Source organism: Nyctereutes procyonoides, unplaced genomic scaffold (assembly GCF_905146905.1).
Source record: "Nyctereutes procyonoides isolate TBG_1078 unplaced genomic scaffold, NYPRO_anot_genome, whole genome shotgun sequence".
NCBI classification, from domain to species: domain Eukaryota; kingdom Metazoa; phylum Chordata; class Mammalia; order Carnivora; family Canidae; genus Nyctereutes; species Nyctereutes procyonoides.
Window position 1 is genome coordinate 24,578,210 of NW_026575133.1, and position 20,685 is coordinate 24,598,894.

The 20,685-nt window shown below is 53.3% G+C and overlaps 1 protein-coding gene across 1 annotated transcript in view; it reads left to right on the plus strand.

Annotated features, from left to right (window-relative positions):
* The first annotated feature begins 88 nt into the window (after nt 1-88).
* The window catches only part of HTRA1 (HtrA serine peptidase 1), a 52,878-nt gene continuing 32,281 nt past the window's right edge, over nt 89-20,685 (plus strand). The window contains exon 1 of the mRNA XM_055299816.1: nt 89-687. Coding sequence (XP_055155791.1) covers nt 186-687 — 502 coding nt within the window. The 5' untranslated portion in view covers nt 89-185. The remainder of the gene's footprint in view (nt 688-20,685) is intronic.

Sequence of the window (20,685 nt, forward strand, 5' to 3'; positions counted from 1 at the left end):
CCCCCGCCCGCCCGCCATCCGGCCCCCCCGCGCCCGTCCCCAGCGCGGCTCGTCACCGCCGCGAGGCCAATGGGCTGGGCCGCGCGGCCGCGCGCACTCACAGCCGCTCCGCCCGGCGCCGCTCTCCGGTCCTCGCCAGCCCGCCCGCCGCCGCCGCCGTCGGAGCCGCCGCCGTCGGAGCCGCCATGCAGCCCCCGCGCGCCCCGGGCGTCCCGCCGCCGCCGCCGCCGCCGCTGCTGCTGCTGCTGCCGCTGCTGCTCCTCGCGGCGCCCGCCCCCGCGCAGCCGTCCCGGGCCGGACGCTCGGCGCCCGCGGCCGCCGGGTGCCCGGAGCGCTGCGAGCTCGCGCGCTGCCCCCCGCCGCCGGGGCCCTGCGAGGGCGGCCGCGTCCGCGACGCGTGCGGCTGCTGCGAGGTGTGCGGCGCGCCCGAGGGGGCGGCGTGCGGCCTGCAGGAGGGCCCGTGCGGCGAGGGGCTGCGGTGCGTGGTGCCCTCCGGGGTGCCCGCCTCGGCCACGGTGCGGCGGCGCGCGCAGGCCGGCGTCTGCGTGTGCGCCAGCGGCGAGCCGGTGTGCGGCAGCGACGCCAACACCTACGCCAACCTGTGCCAGCTGCGCGCCGCCAGCCGCCGCGCCGAGAGGCTGCACCAGCCGCCGGTCATCGTCCTGCAGCGCGGCGCCTGCGGCCAAGGTACCCGCGCGCCCCATCCCGGGCCCCAACCCCCGCCGGCCCCGGCGAGCAGCGTTCGTTCCTCGCGGCCCCTCGGAGCCCCGCTCCGCGCCCCGCTCCGCGCCCCGCTCCGGGGCCAACTCCGCGCGCTCCGTCCCGCAGCGAGACCCCCCGCCCCGCCCCGCCCCGCCCCCGTCCCCGTCCCCGTCCCCACGGGCCCGGCCGGCTGCTGGGTGTCCCGCGGGGCAGCACAGCGCGCCCGGGAACGGGCCGAACCGGACAGGAGCGCGCGCCTGGAGTCGAGGGGGCCGGGGGGGGGGGGCTTGCGCGGGAGGCGTCGGGACCGCAAGCACCGGGCGCTGTCGCTCCGCCGGCCGCTCCCCCCCCCCCGCCCGCGCCCCTGCAGCTTCCCCGGCGATCCCGGGCGCGCGAACGCGAGGGCCGCGGCGCTGCCGGAGCTCCGGGCGGGCTCGGGTCCAGCCGCGCAGACTTGGCCGCGCCGCCGCCCGCTTCCCGTGCTCCGAGCCCAGCCTCCCAAACTGAAAGTGGTTTTGGGGAATAAGCCGAACGGGGCCTCTGGGTGGCGGAACCTGAGGCAGGGGCTGGGAGGCGGGTGAGGGACGCAGAAGTGGCCCCCTCCGCCGTCCTTTCGCATCTTTTCTGTACCAACCAGACTGTCTGGGTCGGGATGGGGCGAGGGCTGGGGAAGCTGTTTCTCTCGCGGGACCTTCCGGAGGGATGCTTCTCGCCTCCAGCCCAGGGACCTTGTGGAAAACGGTACGGAGCTCAGCTGCGGCCAATCCAGAGGTGCAGGGCCGGCCGGCCCCTTGGCTGGTGCACTTGGCCGCAGCCTCCCAGCACCGGCAGCGCCTGGAGAGGGGGAGAGGGGCAGTGCATGGAGGGGGGAGAGGGGCAGTGCACGGAGGGGGGAGAGGGGAAGTGCATCGAGAAGGAGAGAGGGGCAGTGCATGGAGTGGGGGCAGTGCACAGAGAGGGGGAACGGGGCAGCGCATGGAGGGGAGCAGTGCACAGAGAGGAGCAGTGCATGAAGTGCAGAGAGGGGCAGTGCATGGAGGGGGGAGAGGGGCAGTGCATGGAGGGGGGAGAGGGGCAGTGCATGGAGAGGGGGAGAGGGGCAGTGCACAGAGAGGGGGAGAGGGGCAGTGCATGGAGAGGGGGAGAGGGGCAGTGCACAGAGGGGGGGAGAGGGGCAGTGCATGGAGTGGGGAGAGGGGCAGTGCATGGAGAAGGGGAGAGGGGCAGTCTCTCCAGGCACTGGTCTGGGTTTTCTCTGTTGGAATAGACTCCAACATGACCAACTAGGGCCTGGCACAGGTCGGCTAACACGGGGAGAAAGGAGCCAGAGTTGTGTAGGAGAGATTGGAGGTTGTGTGGTCCAGCAACAGGGGATGGGGAGCCCAGCCTCTGCCCTCAGAAGGGAGCCCAGTTAGGGGCAGCAGGAGACTTACCCTGGAGAGAAATGATCCCCACAGGGACTGAGGTACGGGTGTGACAAGGCACAGGTAGGTGTGTCCCAGTCCAGGTGTTACGCATGTGACTTCACTTGGCTTTGCAGGCTCACGAGGGGAGGGCTTCTGCTATCACCCCCTTTCACAGTTAGAGGAACTGAGGCTCAGTGACTTGCCCAAGGCCCCTCAGCTGGAATTTGAATGCACACCACCTTACTCCGGGCCAGCCCAGTGCCCAACCCCAAGGCTGAGAAACGGAGGCCAGGCAGGGTGAAGGAAGTTTCCAGAGGGTCGGGAAAAGCATTCCAGGCAGAGCAGGGAACAGCCTGGGCAAAGCCTGAGACTTGCTTGGGAGCTGGCAGATAGATTGATGTGGCCGGGGCATTTGGAGAGGGCGGTGAGAGTGGCCCAGGCTGGGGGCGCAGAGCCGCAGCCCCGAGAGGCCAGCTGTGCTATGTACTGGGATGTTCTGTTCTTGGACCCTGGCAGCTTACAGAAATCCCAGTGTGTGGGGCACCTGGGTGGCTCAGTTGGTTAAGCATGTGCTTTCGGCTCAGGTCATGATCCCACGGCCCCAGGATCGAGCCCCGCATCGGGCTCCCCGCTCAGCAGAAGGCCTGCTTCTCCCTCTCCCTTTGCTTGCTGCTCTGCCTACTGTGCTCTCTCTCTCTCTGTCAAAGAAAGAAAGAGAGAGAGAGAGAGAGAGAGAGAGAGAGAAAGAAAGAAAAGAAAGAAAAAGAAAGGAAGGAAGAAAAAGAGAAAGAAAGAAAGAAAAGAAAGAGAAGTCCCAGCGTAGGACTAACCTAGCAGCGGAGCGCAGAATGCACCAGGGAGCAAAGTCAGGGTCACCGCAATAGTCTGGGTGTGAGGTGACGATATTAGGAAAGCGGAGTGCATATTTTTGTCGAAAACAAGCCAGCTTGGGCAGCCCGGGTGGCTCAGCGGTTTAGCGCCGCCTTCAGCCCGGGGCCTGATCCTGGGGTCCCGGGATCGAGTTCCGCATCGGGCTCCTTGCATGGAGCCTGCTTCTCCCTCTGCCTGGGTCTCTGCCTCTCTCTGTGTGTGTGTGTCTCTCATGAATAAATAAATAAAATCTTAAAAACCACACAAGCCAGCTGTTACCGCGTGTAGTCTCGCTGCCCGGGGTCCTGAGTAGCTGGCAGCAGCTGAGCACCTGATTTATGGCCCGTGAGGTGGAGTCACTTAGCGAGCTGCGGACTTGGCAGAGGTTTTGAGAGTCGCCTTGGGGAGAGGAACGCGTCCTTGCTCCCAGAGAGCCCGCGGGGGGACAGCCACAGCCACGGGAGGGTGAGTGGGCAGGCCCGAGAGGAGAGACAGAGGGGCCCGGGCTGTTCTCACCCTTTACTCTCTTTGCAAATATTTCCTGAGCTGCTGGGTGTTTCCGTCCGGCCCCCAGCAGGCACCTGTTAGGTAGGTGGGTAGATGGTGAGTGAGCGCTTCCAGAAACCAGAGACGCGGGGCCCTGCAGACTTCCCTTCGTGGAAGGCTTTGGCCTTGCCACCCCTTCCCACCAGGCGCTCCCCCCTTGGCTTCCCAGGGGAACCTCTGAGGACTGGGCCCGGGAGCCAAGACTTCATTCAGTCGAAGCCCTGCCTGTGAGCAGGTCACTTGACGTCATTGTTGAATGAGGTGAATTGGCTGCGTGCTCTGGCGGGGAGGCTGGCAGGGCTGCTGTTTTCCCCGAGGTGGACACAGGAGGCCTGGAGTTGGAGTGAGCCAGGCCGGGATGTGGGGAACGGGCTCCCTAGGCAGGAGCACGTCCCATGATTTCCAAGGGAGGGTTTCCCAGGAGCGGAGAGCGAGGGAGAAGGGAGCAGGAAATGCCAGCAGACCAGGGGGCCCTGGGCAGTTGAACAGCTTTTTGGAGTCATGGTGCATCTTTGGAGGGCGGAATATGTCACCATTTGAAAGAAAGCCCTTTGGGGTGCTTGGGTGGCTCAGTGAATTGAGCGTCTGACTTTGGCTCAGGTCATGATCTCAGGGTCCTGGGATCGAGCCCTGCATCCAGCTCCCTGCTCAGCCGGGTGCCTGCTTCTCCCTCTCCCTCTGCCCCTCCCCACCACTTATGCAGGTGCGCTCACGCTCTCTCTCTTTTTCTCAAATAAAATGTCAAAAAAAAAATAAAAGAAAGCATCTTTATCTGTACACCGTTTAACAAAGACTTCAGGCAACGTCTCCTGAAAATGGTTCTGGAAATCAAGGCAGACCCTCTGTTTCAGAAATCAGTGCTGCTGTCAGGATTTGGTTGGGAAAGCGTCCAATTCTCCTGGAGAACAAAGATCTCTCCTCTTCCACCATTAGCGGTTTGGATTAGTTTAAAGCAAAAACTCTCAACTGTCAGGAAATTATAACAAAGAAAGGAATTGGAATTAATATAACAGTATAGTAATAAAAGCTAGTGTATATTTAGTGCTTGTTCTGTGCCAGACATATGTTAACTCCTTTTGACCCTCCTAGAATTGCATGAGGCGTGTGCTGGAATCTTCCCTGTGTCCTAGCTGGGAGACAGAGTCACAGAGAAGTTCCTTGTCCAGGACTTGAACCCATGTATCTGGTCCAGGGCCCATTCATAATCACCATGCAGTACTGTTGACAGAGAAACTAAGGTTATACGCCAACTTCAGCTAAGCCGCAGCTAATAGCTGGAATAAACAGTGCTCCAGATGGCCATGGCCTTGAGATGAAATGTAGGACACCTCCCAGCTCTCATTCCACAGGCACGGGAGTTGGAGGACACGGTTGTCCCCAGTTATCATCAGTGCAGCGCTTGCTGCAGAAAAGCCAAAGAGCAGAAGGGGCTGGAGTCAGGATGTTCTGAACCAGAGCCCCAGGCCGCATACTGCTCTTGGGGGGGAGAAGAGCCCCTCTGGATTCCCAGACATTGCAAAAGACTAGTCTGGATGTGTAGCACTGCAGATCTCTGCCAGAAAGCGGACAAGAAGCCAGGAAAGAGGCCTGAGAAAGACATCCCCAAAGCAGCAGGCTCCCCCTACGGGAGAGCCCACCCCACCTGAAACAGCAGCCCAGACAGGCCTAGAGCTCTCCCCATCCTGGTGCTGGCACCCCTACCCCCAGGCCTGATGAGGGAGGGCCTCTGAAGGTGGGGCCTGGCTGTGCATTCCTGGAGAAGAACCACCGGCTTAGAAGAAAGACTGTCTTTTGAACAGTTTATGAGGCTTTGCTCTCTCTGCTTGGTTATTTGCTTTTTTTCTCTGTCGGTTTTGCTAAAGAGTTAAAATATTGAGGTTTCACAGAAGTAGTAAGTTAACAGTTTCGAGAGCCAAGCATTTGAGTAACTTCTTTCCATCCAGAAGAGCTGTAAATAGGTTGCATTAGAGCTTAAAATAACTGCATTCAGTAAGTGATTATGGTGGGGACCATGAGCTAACCATGGTCAGACGTCCGACAGCGTCCGGACGGCAAGGCTGGATTCTGAGTCCATTTGGAGTTTATGTGATCCTGGACACAGTTTCATGCCTTGGATTGAGAAATCAGACTTTTCCATGAGCTTACATTTCAAATGAATAAATAGCTCTGGTCAGGCTTAGTTTGAAGGAGAAATCAAGTTTGGCTGGTGGTTGAGGGTTCCTTGGAAGGCCAGCTGGGATGGAGGGACCGACTGGCTGGTCCCTCCTCCCAAGCTATAACCTGACCAGGTGACTGGCCCCTAACCTCTCAGAGCCTCAGCACTGAGAGGATTGGACCAGATGATCTCTGAGGTCCCTTGTAGCTGGAGTGATCTGTGATTCTTGTAAGAAAACTAGTCTGAAAAATGGTGGTCACTTCATCCCTATTTTAAAGGCTGGGCTGAGTTATTTCTTTTCTTAAGTTGTTGATGGGTAAATCCCGGGTTGGCGTAGGCCCATCTTGAGCCTGATTTCCTAGTATTTCAACTTTTAGTGGCTGTGAAAAGTCCCTGGATGACCACTGTGGTCACATGTCCCCCCCTCAAGATAGTAGCTCCAGCGAACCTGGTGCCCCTTGCTGCTTCCCAGGGGCTCTGAGGCTGGGCTGCATGGGTCCCTGGAGTGAGTCGTTTTACCTTTCCTTCCCACTTCTCTGCTGTAAAAAAGAGAACGAAGGAAGGTAGGAAGAAGGAAGGAAAGAAAGAAGAAAAGAAGAAAAGAAAGAGATGGAAAGGAAGAAAAGGAAGAGAAAGAAGGGAGGGAGGGAAGAATGAAAGAAAGAAGCAGAAAATTAATTATCAACAGAGAAACTGAGAAGCGTTGCTGTTCCAAATGCTTTTGGAAAGGCTCCCAGAAGTGGTGGAGAAGTTGGCGTGATCCATTGCTGCTGGGTGACGTTTGTCTAGAGGCACCGATGAGCACCAGCCAGTACAACACAGCACAGGACAGGAGTGAGTGGCGGTGAAGAGGCATGTCCCTCGCTGCTGCCGGGGCCTAGAGTTTAGCTTTTGGAATTAGTGACGTGAGCTCTGTTTCTAAGTTTATTCAGAGCATTTATGGAACGGCTACTGTGTACTGAGAAGGCCCAGATACAGGGAGTCAGAGGGAGTGAGGCCAGGCAGCCCAGGATCTTAAGGAGTTCGTAGTAGGTCACATAATACCCAGCTTAAGGAGTCGGATCACCACTTTCTAAATGTGGGACTTCGTGTGTGTGACTTAATCTCTGTAAGCCTCCATTTCCCCATCATTGAAATCATAATAAAAACACTAGGACTTGCATGCATATGTCCTGGGGTTGTTGGAGGGTGGAAACACCTACTTATATGAAGCGCTTAGAAGTGAATGTGATGCTTTATTTACGAGAACTCAGTCAGTATTAGCTGTAATAACAGTAGCTGCCATCATGCCCAAGGCATCTAATGAGTCAGCTCAGTGGGGGAAGTGTTGTAATGGGCATGTCTACCTGGGGGTAAGGTGGGCGGGCGGGTTAGAGAAGGCTTCGCAGAGAAGAAAGGTGGTGAGGGACGTGTGTCCTGGGGGCTGACTTGGAATTTGCCATGGCTCAGTGGTTGAGCGTCTGCCTTTGGCTCAGGTCATGATCTTGGGGTCCCGGGATCAAGTCCATATCGGGCTCCCTGCAGAGAGCCTACCTCTCCTCTGCCTCCGTCTCTGCCTCTCTCTTTGTGTCTCTCATGAATAAATAAGTAAAATCTTAAAAAAAAAAAAAAAAAAGGAAGAAGAAGAAAATTTCTCCAGGCAGAGGGACTCAGACATCACCTTGCCTGTCACCCTCTGAACCCCCCAGGCCATTGCTTAGGTATCATTTGACAAGTGTGTGTGACTTCTCTAGAAGGAAGAGCTGGAACACCTGGGATTTTACAGATGTTGTCTTGTTAACCCTCCCTTGGGTTTGTGACTGTCAGGAGATAGCAGTGGGAAGCCCCAAAGCCCTGAGACCTTAAATGATCCTTGGTTTGCTTTCCATGTATTGGAAACTCCTCCCATGGAAAAATTTGTCACATCTTAAGGGGAAAATAAAAAGTCTGGGAGCCCACGGGTACCCTATGATTTGAGACTCCTGAGACAGATTGTCAAGTAAGGGCATTTCATAAACTGTCCTCCACAGCATCATGTGACAGAGCTGGTCCCCCACCAGCGGCTGAGCCCATCCCCTTAGGCATAGGACGGTTTTGGAGGGCATGTTGCCATGGCTGGAATTTTTGATAATTTTCAAACTTGAATAAGTCCTGTCTAAGTGAGTCAGAGCCTTGTGCAAGATCTTCAAGCCTCAGGAAACCTCTTTTTCATGAGTTGTGCAATCAGATTTTGAGAAGATGGTAAGCCTGTGTGTGATGAGCTGTTGGTTGGCTTTTCTTTTTTTTCCTCAGGGTCTGGCGAGATTTGCAGTAGAGCTCCCTTTCACATAGTTTCGGGTCAGATTTCACCGGTTCATCTAGCACTTGAGTCATCTCGCACCCTGTGACTAGGAGAGCCCTGTCTTTGGTGCCAGTATTCCAAGTGGCAGTCGCCGCTTGGTGGGGATGGATGGGCACAGAGAGCTCTGCCGATCGGGGATGCCCAGGCAGGTGGCTGCCTAATGGATGCACAAGAGAGAAGGCTCAGCATCTAGCGGGCACACCTGCTTTTCTCTGGCAGAGTGAGCTAGCAGGCAGGGTCGGGGGTGTTGGGGGTCTGGGCCCACAGAGCTACGACCGCTGGGTGCCCTCCGGGAGGGGGCGCTGCTCAGCCCAAGTTAGGGACCTGCCCAGGTGACCGCCCACAGCGGGGGCTGCATGCTGGACGCTCCCAGGGCGGGAGTGTGGCACTGTCCTCGCTCCCTGGCCGAGGAGCTAGAGGAGGCTCCAAGCAGTGGGTTGTAACCGTCCAAGGCTAGCCAGTAGGATGAGGCCGGGCTGGGGTTGGGAGCCAAGTCTGCCGTCCTCCCAAACCATCGCTTGAGACTTCTTTGCCTCCAGGGTTATTGAGAAACGTGTTACTTAATCTCCAAATATTTGGGGGAGATTCCAGCTATCTTTCTGTTATTGATTCCTAGTTCAGTTCCATTGTGGGCTGAGAACATACTTTGTATGATTTCTGTTCTTTTAAGTGTGTTAGGGTGTGTGTGCTGGTCTGGAATGTGGTCTGTCTTGGTTGAGCGTTCCATGTGAACAGTAGATTATTCTGTTGTTGGGTGGAGTGTTCTATAAGTGCCAGTTAGGTCTGGCGATTGATAATGCTGTTCAGGTCAACTCTGGCCTTACTGATTTTCTGTCTGCCCCCCTCTGTCAGTTCCTGAGAGAGGGGCGCTTGAAGTCTCCTGAGTCTGTTCTGAAGCCCTGACACCCTGTCTCCTCTGTGACCTGCTAGTGTCCCAGGAAACATGGGTTCTAGCCACCCGCCCCCCTTTGGACCTTTGGGTGAGTTACTAACTCCCTTCAGCCTCTGTTTCCTTATCTGCAACATGGGGATGAGGATACTGACTTAGAGACGTCGGAGGGACCCTGGGAGGGTCAGGCTGGGAAGGTGTGTTGTCACCTGGGAGTCTTGGAGCATCTCCGCTGTAAGGAATTAGAACCTCTAGCTGGCAATTCCAGACTCTTCAGGACTCCTGGGAGAACCGGCACCAAGCAGTGGAGCCAGAAGGATGGACAAAGTCATATACACCCTGAGGGTCAAGACCTAGGTCTAGGGCCACCTGGGTGGCTCAGTTGGTTAAGCATTTGCTTTTAGCTCAGGTCACGGTCTCAGGGTCCTGGGATCGAATCCCACATAGGGTTCCCTGCTCAGTGGGGAGTCTGCTTCTCCCTCTCACTCTGCCCTGGCTCATGTCTCTCTCTCTTTCTCTCTCCCCAGCACACCTTTCTCAACATCAGTCTCTCAAATAAATAAATAACATCTTAAAAAAAAAAAAGACATGGATCTCCTCAGGGCATGTTCCTTTGTCCCACTGAGATACCGTAGTTCTTGGCCAATGTCACTGAATTGTTTGCAAGCACTGATCTTCCGTTTCAGGGAAGCCAGAGGCAGAGTCCGCTATCTTCAGCTCCGAGGGAAGAGCACTTCAGTTCAAAACATCAGCAGCCCAATTATCCTATAGAGCACACCAGCATCTCTTGTAGAAGTCTGATAACAGAAGGTACAGGAGGGAGGGCAAGAATTTGAGACCATCTAGAAGGGACTGTGTACACAGATTCCTTTCTGCGCGTGGGGTTCTGTAGTCTCATACACAGCCTGTTTCCTTGGGATACCCATCACTGGCCAGCCAGATAATCCTTCATCCTCTGAAAAAGATCATTGCACCTCCACAACCCGTCTCTGACTACAGCCTGTTTTTTGGGGTCTTGTGGACAAAGACAGCTTCTTTCCTGCAGAGAAATTGGTGGCCATAGTCACTAATGCACTGGTAGAGAGGACTGGATCCCAGAACCTGAAACCTGAGTGTGGAAGGTCCTTGCAGGCCCTGTAACCCAAACCCTTCACTTTACAGTCAGGGAAACTGAGTCACCCAAAGGGAGCATGCTTCTCACAAGCTGCCCCACTCCTCAGTTTGGGGTGGGGGCAGTGTAGACTCTGTCCTGCAGCCCAAGGAAGAGCCCTTGAGGCCTTCCCCCCCATCAGCCGCACCTTCCTGCTGGAGCAGGTGAATGTTTGAGACCTGGGTCCACCCCGATTATTTTTCCACGAGGCTGAGAAATGGTGGGTACTTTCGCTTAGTCTCACAAAATGAGCTAAAGAAAACATCCCCCCACACCCCAACCAAAACAACCTCCTTCAGTTGGAAGATGACCCAAAGGCTATCCATGTAATGACTGATTTCTCCTTTCAAGAGTTCTAAGCACATATTATTAATACCCTTGAACCATAATTACGGTGCTCTTGCTGAAGGGAAAAAAACAACAACAACCCAGTACAAATATCATGGCGGACAGGCCAGATACATCAGGGCTGAAATGCTTCCATGTCTTTTCAGCTGCAGTAAGATTTTCTTTGGGATGAATATACCAAGCTTCCCTCCTCTCAGCATAAAGGCTCTTTTGAATTTCTTTTGCCATACTGTGTAGACATCTTGGGAAACGCATTCATACTTCTGATGACATACTTTATGGTATCAGTTATTTCAAGTTATAAATATAGTTGAATTACATCACAAAGAAAAACAGTAAAAGAGCCACGATTCTGGTAGCTTCATCATTTCTGTCCCAGGCATTACCAGCGTCTGGTTGACCAGTCCTCAACTTGTTGCTCTTGTGAGTGATACTGAAATGCACATTTTCACATTCATCGTTATTTGTGTATCTAGGGTTGTTCCTTTTGGTAGATATGAAGAAGTACGATGACTGGATGGGGTGAGAGGGATTTTTTTTATGCCTGTTGGTGTATGCTGCCAAATTATTTTCCAAGATGATTATGTCCATATTCGTTGCCATCAGCTTTAGAATGACCAGCCTCTTAAGTCACTGACAGTTGAGGCAGTCAAAAAGAAATTCCTCAAAGAAATTCTTCAAGATAAATAGAATCGGATGGTATCAAACAAGTCATCCTGCTCAGTAAGTCAATTAACCTGGTTGATCTTTTTTTTTTTTTTTTTTACTCTTATTTATTTGAGAGAGAGACAAGCAGGGCCAGAGGCAGAGGGAGAAGGAGAAGCAGACTCCCTGCTGAGCAGGGAGCCCAGTGTGGGACTCGATCCCAGGACTCTGGGATCATGACTCAAGCCACAGGCAGATGCTCAACCAACGGAGCCACCCAGGTTCCCCATGTGTTTTTATTTTAATGTTAGCCCCTACCTGGTTGATCTTTAAGTTCTTTTTATTCTCAGGTGGATGCTTTTAAGACATAAGCAATATTTGGGGCAGAATGAGCACTTGAAAAATTTGATTTTACCTGATGATGGAGTTGTGATCACGATAGTCCAAGGTCGAATGGGTCCTGTGGTTGTTAGTCATCTGGGCTGACCCTAGTGTTTTCCGGATCAGCCCGGGTATGTGAAGGTCCGAGGTCACAAGCTAGGCTGTGACTGAACGTGAGTCCCTGCCCACCCAGCCCCAGCCTCTCCACATTGAGCCTCCCGGATACCAGTGCTGCCCAGGATGCCAGAGGAGACTAGAATGTTTTTGTTTGTTTTGAAAAGTGAAGAATATGTTTATTCTAATGTCTTGGACACATGGACAGAAAAATAACATGAGCCACGTAGATAAAATCCAGCTCTCTAGTAGCTATATTAAATGAGTTAAAAAGGAACAAGTGACTTTTTTTTTATTGCAGTTCTATTGAGACATAATTCACATACTATAAAATTCACCCTCTTAAAGTGTACGGTTCACAGTTTCCGTACATTCTCAGAGGGGTGCCACTATCACCACGATCTAATTTTAGAACATTTCCATCACTCCCCAGAGAAACCCAGTACCCGTTAGCACGCACTCCATACTTCCCCTCTGCCCAGCCCTGGGCAGCCACCAGTCTGCTTTCCTTCCCTATGGATTTGCCTATTCTGGACATTTCCTTTCCTTTTTTTTTTTTTTTAAGATTATATTTATTTATTTGACAGAGAAAGAGCACAAGCAGGAGGAGAGGCAGAGGGACAGGGAGAAGCAGACCTCCCGCTGAGCAGGGAGCCCGATGCAGGGCTCCATCCCAGGACCCCAAGATCATGACCTCAGCTGGAGGCAGATGCTTAACCGACTGAATCCCGCAGGTGCCCTAGGACGTTTCGTATTAATGGAATCACACAACGTGTAGTTCTGGGTGGCCCGTTTGTTTTGCTTGTAATGTTTTCAACGTAGGTCGCATATCAATGCTTCATTCCATTTTAGGGCCGCATCATATTCCATTGTGTGGGTACAGGAAGGCCAGACTTTCTATTTTATCTTCTCTTCCTGGTGGCGAATCCCAATCCTAGCTGAGAAGGTCACTTTGAAAGTCTAAACTGGCGAGGCGGCACTGGCTCCTTCGCTGGGCAGAAACCGGAGCATGGGAGACACAGGGAGCCAGCCCTGAAGACAGGAATATTCTATATGGATGGGGATATATGCTGAAAGGGAAAGATCAGGAAATGTGCTTTGCAGGTTTATTAGATCATATAACTTTTCTGGGAGCTGGAAAGGATGTCGGAAATGGTGTGGCCTAGCCCCTCATCATCTACTGCTGAGGTAACTGAGGCCCAGAGAGAGGAAGTGGCTTGTCTGGGGTCCCAGGGCCCACTATTCACTTCTTACTTGAGCCAAAGATTCCTTCTGGCTTCTGTCAGTATTACATGTTACCCTCATTCTCCTCCTGGGACCCAGAGGATCGTGCTCACACGAATGGGTAGGGTATAGGGCACTTCTGAGGACGGAGGGTCACATCCCTCCCTGTGCCTTCCCGTTCCCCATCCCGCCTCCTCCCCCAGCCTGCGCCCCAGGCCCACCCTCCCGGACCAGGGGGCTGTGGGAGGGGACCCAGGACAGCTGAGGAGTGCGTGGCAGGCCCCTGGAGCAACTCAACCATCTCCTCCCAGCCTCTGCTTGCAGAGCCTGAGCTGCCCCGGCCACTCCAGACATAACAACTGGGGCAGCCGGAGCAGGAAGAGAACCCAAATGAGAAATCTGGGAAGGTCAAGACCGGAGCCAGATGCTTATCAAGAGGAACGTTAATAGTGTTTTTGTGACCCGAGCAGCCAGCCGTTTCCCTGAAGGTAATCAAAGACGCATCGTGCTGGGCATTCAGGAGACTTCAGCAGGGAAAATAAATTGTGTGGTGGAATTGATTGGAAACTTTTTTTCCCCTCCTACATGCAATCGGAGAGGAAAGACTGTCAAATGCTACCGTGCTGACCAAGCGGGGGCATCCATTCACCACGGTGTGCAAGGAGGGACCTTTTCTGGGGTGGAAGGGGACTGTCCATGAAGCTGCAAAGTGATTAGCAATGACAGGCACCATTACACACAGACACATTGTTCTGGAAAAGGCATCTTTTACCAGTAAAGTTGAAGTCGAGCGGCGCTCGTGGCTGCCAGCGCATGTAGGCCTTGGCAGCCAACTGGCCAGGTGCCCCCAAACGCGGGGGCCGGGCTTGGTAGGGTCAGGGTCGGGGTCGGGGTGTGCACCCCGGCGCCTCACCTGCCCGGCCTCTCCCAGCACCATCTGCCGCCACCTGGGTCCAGCCTCTGCAGACGGCCCCGCGCGGGGCTCCGTGGACACGGGGGGCAGATCCGCCGTCTGAGGTCTGGCGTCGGGCGAGCTTTTCCCACTCTCGGCCGTCTGGGAGACTGCACCGGAAAGCCAGGGCTGCCAGCGGCGGGAAGTGCCAGTGTGGGCTGGAAATCGAGGCCAGGCTCCCGGGCTCCGCCTCGCCTTCCTCCTTTATTCATGATGAGGAGAGAAATAGGTCACACGGTACAATCCTGAATTTTATGTCTTTATTTCTGTGCCGAAGACACAGAGTACGGGAGTCCATCATTCAATTCCGAGCCTTAAAAAAAATAAAAAAAAAAAAAAAAAAAAAAGTAACAGTTGCTACTTGTGAGTTCAGCTCATTTTAACAAGAAGAGGTCCCAGAGCCTTTGGCCTTGGGAAGTTGGACTCCGAAACTGTGTTTTCCGTTTGGTTCTTCCTTAGCTGTGCGGCCCCGAGCTCCTCACGATGCGCCAGCCTCGCAGCTTGATCGGGGACCTCAGGGCACTGCCTCGGCCGCAGCAAGGGATACCCCTCTCCCGCCTGTGCCTTTTCTCTGCGAGGCTCAGGAAACCTAATTGCACCGCGGGCCCCCAGCGCCCTGGAATTTGCAGCCACAGCACTGATTAGAATGGGGGTCTGGTTTCCTGGAATGTGCAAAGTCTCGCTTCTGTTTCTGCTGCCTCCACACCCCAGACCAGAGCCGGTCCAGCCGAGCTGTTGCTGACAAGTGTCCTTGGAATCGAGTGGAGGGGACAGACGATGCTGTGGCTCGGACTGAAGGCGAGAAGGAGGCTTGCGGGGCAACTTTGCTGCTTTTCCTGGGTTATGTTCCCCCCACCAGCCCCCTGCAAGCACGCTTGCACACAGGAGGCCCCATCCCCTTGGCCCTACACGACTCATTACCCGTTAGGAACCTGTTTAAATTGATTTCTCGGCTGACCCTCATGCGTTCTCTGTAAGAGGAGGACGCATCCTGTTTCTCTCCATCGGGCTCCCGTTACGCAGCCTGCCTGCCTCTCTTTCTCCCGCCTTGGCTGGTCTGGCCTCCTCCCGCCCCTCTCACGGTCATTCTCGGATTCATCTTGCAACCTCACAAAGAGAGCTTTTCTTAGTGAAAAATCATCCCCCTCGTCCTCCCTGAATGTGGACCAGCACCTCTCCCCAGCTGCTCGGTGTCAGGTTAGTTAACCGCCTGCCGCCTGGTCCCGTGTCTACGAATCTGCCCAAGTGGGACAGGTGTCCGGCTCTGCTTCGGGCGCCCATGCTCTGCAGAGTTACGGAGCCCCGTTGCAATGCTGACAGCAAAAGGCCCGAGGTGGCAAGTGGCGTGGTGGGGCCCAGCATCAGGCGACAGTGTGTATTCTTGCCCTCCTGGCGACTGGGCCGTGGTCGGTGCTCCCTATCGGTTGGCCTTGGCCCGCAGCCCTCCCGTCTCTGTTTTGTCTTTCTGCTGTGCACCCTCCCCCCCACCAGAAGTGTGAGGACCTTGGGCTCCGGGCAGCAGCAGTGCTGGGGAAGTAGGAGGAGCATCGGAGGGCCAAGCTTTGGATCAGCTCTGACTGTGTTTGCTCCTTGCCCCCCCCCCCAGGCTCCAATTGATCCCTCTGTGAAGGTGCCAGACTGAGCAGAACAGAGCCAGTGGGAGAGCAGGTGATGTGCCAGGGCTGTGATTTCCTCCTGGAGGTCCCCTCTGGGCCCAGATTTATTTACCCAGCAAGTAGCCTCTTGGTAGTTACTTTTAATCTGGCCATGCTGGGGACAAAGAAGTGGGCAGATGTGCCCCTCGGACCATCTGAAGATGAAAAAGAGGACAGCCTCCAGCATGCACCCCCATGTGGCAATACGTTCTGGGGCGTCATTGGATTGCCAGCCTGAACTAAGGCAGCTACTTGGAGAATGGGCCTAATATGGGGGGCTCATGCTTGGGGTGATAGGCCTAATATGGGGGGGGGCTCATGCTTAGAGCTGTGGGACGGTGGCTGATGGCAGCCGAGGAGTGTGTCCCAGAGCCCTTCCAGAAGACTAAATATTTCATGACACCCCACTTGGGGCCTGCTGTGGTTGTTTCTCTATTTATAATTTCTGAGCCAGTGGGAACCTGGCTGGCTGTGCTTCTGCTGCTGGCCAGGGGAAATTTCCCAAGGCTTTTGGGCTGGACCTTGAATCTAGAGCTGTGGTAGGTCCGAGTGGGCATCTCAGGGGTGATTGCATCTCCTAGTCATCACGTGGTTGGGGTTGGGGGGTATGTCCTGGCCCTTCAGGTGAAGATGGGAACATGTTTTCCACTGGCCTTCGTCTCCAACCGCTGTACAGTGCATTTTGTGCCTTCGCCTTTGAAGGGATTTTATTTCCTTTGTCACTTGTGCCTAGCCCTGTGTGTCAGAGGGAAGAGAAAGACTGGAATGGAAATATGAGGGGGCCGGGGCAGAGGTAGGAGCGCTGTCCCCGACTGCCCTCCTGCAGTCCCTTGGCCAGCAGGCCCTGGCTGGCTCTGGCCTTTCTGGCTGAGTTTTTCTTCACATTTCATCCTCCTCCCTGAATCCTGCCAATTGTTGGAACTGGGCTGTGCTATGTTTTGTAGGCTTGAAAGGATCAATACCTTTGGTGGCGCTTAAAGTTGAAGCAAGTGGTGAAATGTTGCAAGTAGTTTCTTCCCTTTCTCCTTGAGAACTGGGAAGGACCTTGGAAGCCACCCAGTTGAGCCGCCTTATTTTATTTTTTAAACATTTTTAAAAGGTTTTATTTATTTATTAGAGAGAGAAAAGGAGAGAGCGAGTGAGAGCACACAAACTGGGGGAGGGGGTGGTGAGGAGAAGCAGGCTCCCAGGGCACAGGAGCCCAATGAGTGGCTCAATTCCAGAACCCTGGGATCATGACCTGAGCTGTAGGCAGATGCTTAAGGGACTGAGCCATGTAGGTGCCCCAAGCCTCCTTATCTTAAAGTTGAGGACCCTTCAGCCCAGGGGGCTTGCCTGAGGCCACGCTTGCCTCACCCATGAGCAGAGCCCACACCTCGGACCATGGAAGGGGGTGCCTGCCTCCTAGCACGTGGGGTGTCCATCAGCCCCTGGTGACTGCCTGTGGGCTCCTAGGCTCGGCCAGATTCAGCATCTCTGTCAGCTCCTGAGCAGTGGGTGCTTCTTCTCAGTACTTCATCTGTACTTTGGGTTTTAAAATCAAATGAAATTGAAATGCAGGCAGGGCCAGCTTTCAAGGGTGTGCAGCCGGTGTGGTCCATGCTCAGAAGGAACCCATACCTGGGTTAAGGCTCTGCTGGTACCCTCTTGGATTTCTTAATACTTTTGGAACAAGGAGCCCCTGCATTTTCATTTTGCTCGGGGCCCTGCAAATCATCCATCCCATCCTGAATGTAGGACAGTGCATTAAAATGCCAGTGATTTGATCAATCTGCTCTTGCAACTGATTTGAATTTTGGGAACATGCTGTTCCCTGTGAATAAAGGGGGATTCATTTCTTTTCCCTCGAATACACTGTGTTCTGTTTTCCAAATTAGCTCTACTTCTCGATTCTGCTGAGAAATTGGAAGGCGTGATTGTTCTCATTGGAAGCCAAGGTTGGATTGTTAATCCTGAGTTCTGGCCCTGAGTTCTCAGGCGCAGAAGTGGGATGCGTTTTCCTACAACCATGGGGGCTGGCGGGGGCTGGAGGGGGCTGGAGGGTGAGTGAAGGGGCTGGGAACTGGAAGGGAGGCTACAGCTGCAGAGCAAAGGGGTTAGCCTCCCACCTGTGCCACCTGCCCCTGCGAGCCCCTTCACGAGCAGCATGCTTTCCTTCTCTGCCATACTTCTTCAGATCCTTCATTGTTCCATGTTTCTGTAGACTGGGCATAGGATCCGCCTTACAGGCTTGCAGGAATAATTAGAGGTAATGTTTATGGAGTGCCTAGCATTGTGCTTGACACATGGTAGATGCTCAATAAATGAGTACTATTATGGTGTTGTTCTTTGATTGCCAATATTGCGGATTGGGTGGGACTTGACTAGCTGTCTGGGAGGAGAATAAGATTCCAGGCAGGAAGAAAAACAGCGTGAGTGCAAGGAGGCAGGGTGGAGTGTGAGGTTTTAGGGGGCCACTGAGAATTTTGCAGCAGTGCAGAGTACGCATTAAGGAGCCCTGGGCCAGAGATTTGGAGAATGAGAGCCACCTCTGACAGAGGGAGCTGAGCTCAGGAAATGGAGACCAGGATGGGGGGGGGGTGGGTCCTGTAGTAAGTTCACGCTCCCCAGGTGGTAACTGTCACTTCAAGGGAGACACCTGCAAACGGGCCAGGTGTGCCTGATTAGAATGCAGAAACGGGATTCTGAGAAGCTTTGGAAGTGTGGGGGGAGGCATCAGGAGGACTCAATGCACCTGGGCGGTGATACACCTGCTGAGAGCTGGGAGGTGATCATGGCCTTGAGTGCAGGCTCCGTGTGCATTCTCTCCCTCGGGGCTCTCAACTGCTTGGAGGAGGTGGTATTATCTTCGTGTTGGAGAACAGGAGACTGAAGCTCAGAAGCTCAGACAGGGCCACTGCCCCAAGTAACCCGGCTGTAAGGGGCAGAATCAGCATTTGAGGCCACGTCTGGCTCGGGAGTCATCCTGGCACTGCTGGGAGCCTTGGGGCCTTTCCCAGCCTCGCTGACCCCCCTAGGAATTTACTGGGGTTGGGGCTCAGCTTGGCATTCCCTCTATCCCTGACAGTCTGAGCGTCACATCGGGAGAGGGTGGGCAGGTCTGCCCGGAGAAGGCACGAGGCTGGAGCCGAGAACGGGGCAGGGCATCCAAGATCCACTGCTAGGATTCCCGGAGCCAGGTCTGGGGCGGCTGCCCTGGAGGGCTCCTTTGGTCCTTCTAAAGCAGATGCCAAAAAACAAAACAAAACAAAACAAAAAACCCCAAAACAAACAAAAAATAATAAAGCAGATGCCTTCTGTGCTGGCCATGGTGTCTGGTCGGTGTCTGAGAGGCCTGGCAGCCAGGGCCGAGCATCCTGTAGATGCAGCTCTGGGGTCCCCACACCTTTCCACTGCGAACTGGTCATGAGCTGCAGAGGGCTTGGGAGCCGGGAATGAGTGGAACTGGGACCTGCTACTTGGGTACGGCTGGTGCTCTTGAGTCCCTGCTGGCATGTTTAGGTTTTATGGGATCTGACGCTTGTATCATTCAGGGGACCCTCTTTAAGAAAAGAATTCAAAATTATAAGTACAACGTTAGGCATGGACACGATCTTTATTTAGGTTGAAAAAGCACACCACCACAAATTACAAGTTTTTTAAAGTGAGAAAATACTACAGACTCCAACCCAGAAAAATGTCATAATGTTGTCATTAACTTGCAAATACACCTTCACCTTTATTTTCTTTCTTTCTTTCTTTTTCTTTCTTTCTTTCTTTCTTTCTTTCTTTCTTTCTTTCTTTCTTTCTTTCTTTCATTTTATTTATTTATTTATTTTTCACCTTCACCTTTATAATACCATCCTGCCCCATATATTTTTTGGCTATGGACTCTTTGATGACCTTTTCACATGACATTGTAATGTTTCCTACGGAGAGAACAGAATAATTTTTATTATTGTTGTTGTTGTTAATGTAGTCTTTCCTCTGGCATATTTCTCCACTACCATATATGCCCAGGCCAGGTCACCATACCCCGAACAACCTCTGGCTGCACTAGGGAGCTGGCAGGATGGACATAGGAGCATCCCTGGAAGCCATTGCTGTACCAGGATAGAAATGCAGAAATGACTTCAAAGCACATAAGTATCTAATTAAACCCAAGCAAAATGATTCTACGGTTTGACTTTTAAGGCATATCCCCAAATGCGACAGCCACTCTGATGGGGCAGGAGATGTGTGGCAGACGTAAGGGGACAGTGGCCTCAACCAACTGCAGTTTACATTTTTCTTTTAAAGATTTTTATTTATTTATTTGAGAGAGAGAGAGAGAAAGAGAGAGAGAGAGAGAGAGAGAGTGAGTGTACACAAGCAGGGAGGAGGGGCAGAGGAGAGGGAGAAGCAGGCTCCCTGCAGAGCTGGGAAACCCACACGGGGCTTGGAGGTGAAGGCAGACCGGCAGACCGTAACAGGCTGAGCCGCCTGGTCACCCTGCAGTTTATATATTTTTATAAATATTTGTGTTGTTATTTATTAACCATTTTCCAAAAGTATGTGACAACTGGACACTTCGCTAGGGCCCCTCACAGGGCAAACATTTACCTTCACCTTTTACTGTAAATCCACTTTTGCTCTGAATTATTACAACTGCGTTGGAATTCAGGATCATCTACTGGAGAGAGAGCCCAAGAAGCATCGGGCAGAGGTACCCTAATTTTCATGCTTTGTGACACCCTTAGTGTCTCGGTAATTTGGTTGTGGTTCCCCCTAGGCCAAAAGAATTACCGAATCGTTCTATTTATCAAGTAATTAGGTCCCAACAACTTAAATAGGTGTTTGTGCTTTTACAGTATAGTAGTCACTTCCAAATAAAGGGGAAATGGTATTTTAATTTTGTTGTTTATGAATGGGCTAGGTGTACTGCTGAGTGCCCACAGTTATTTATGAATGAGCTAGGTGTACCTCTGGGTGCCATATAATCTCTCAAGTCTTGGAATCAGATTGGACACTGCCACTGCCATTTTGAGTTCAACACTGATTTTTGTACAGTACTTGCTGTTAATCACAGTGACCACCAGAATCCAAAGTGACAAAAATATGAGACCATCCAAAGGATTATTGTGCAATCTGATTTTGAAACTGAGAACTAGCCAGAGCTAGCTTTCAAGATATCCAACAGATATCCAACAGATAACAGTTATCACTGTGTTTCCCTAGAAAACTTGAACTATCCTGTGAATTTGCTATGGCACTTGAGACAGTTAGAGAACTACGGCTTTAGGACCATAAACACTTATTTCTCTCTTCTCCCTGCCCCACATCTAATCTTTACCTGACATTTTTACCTTA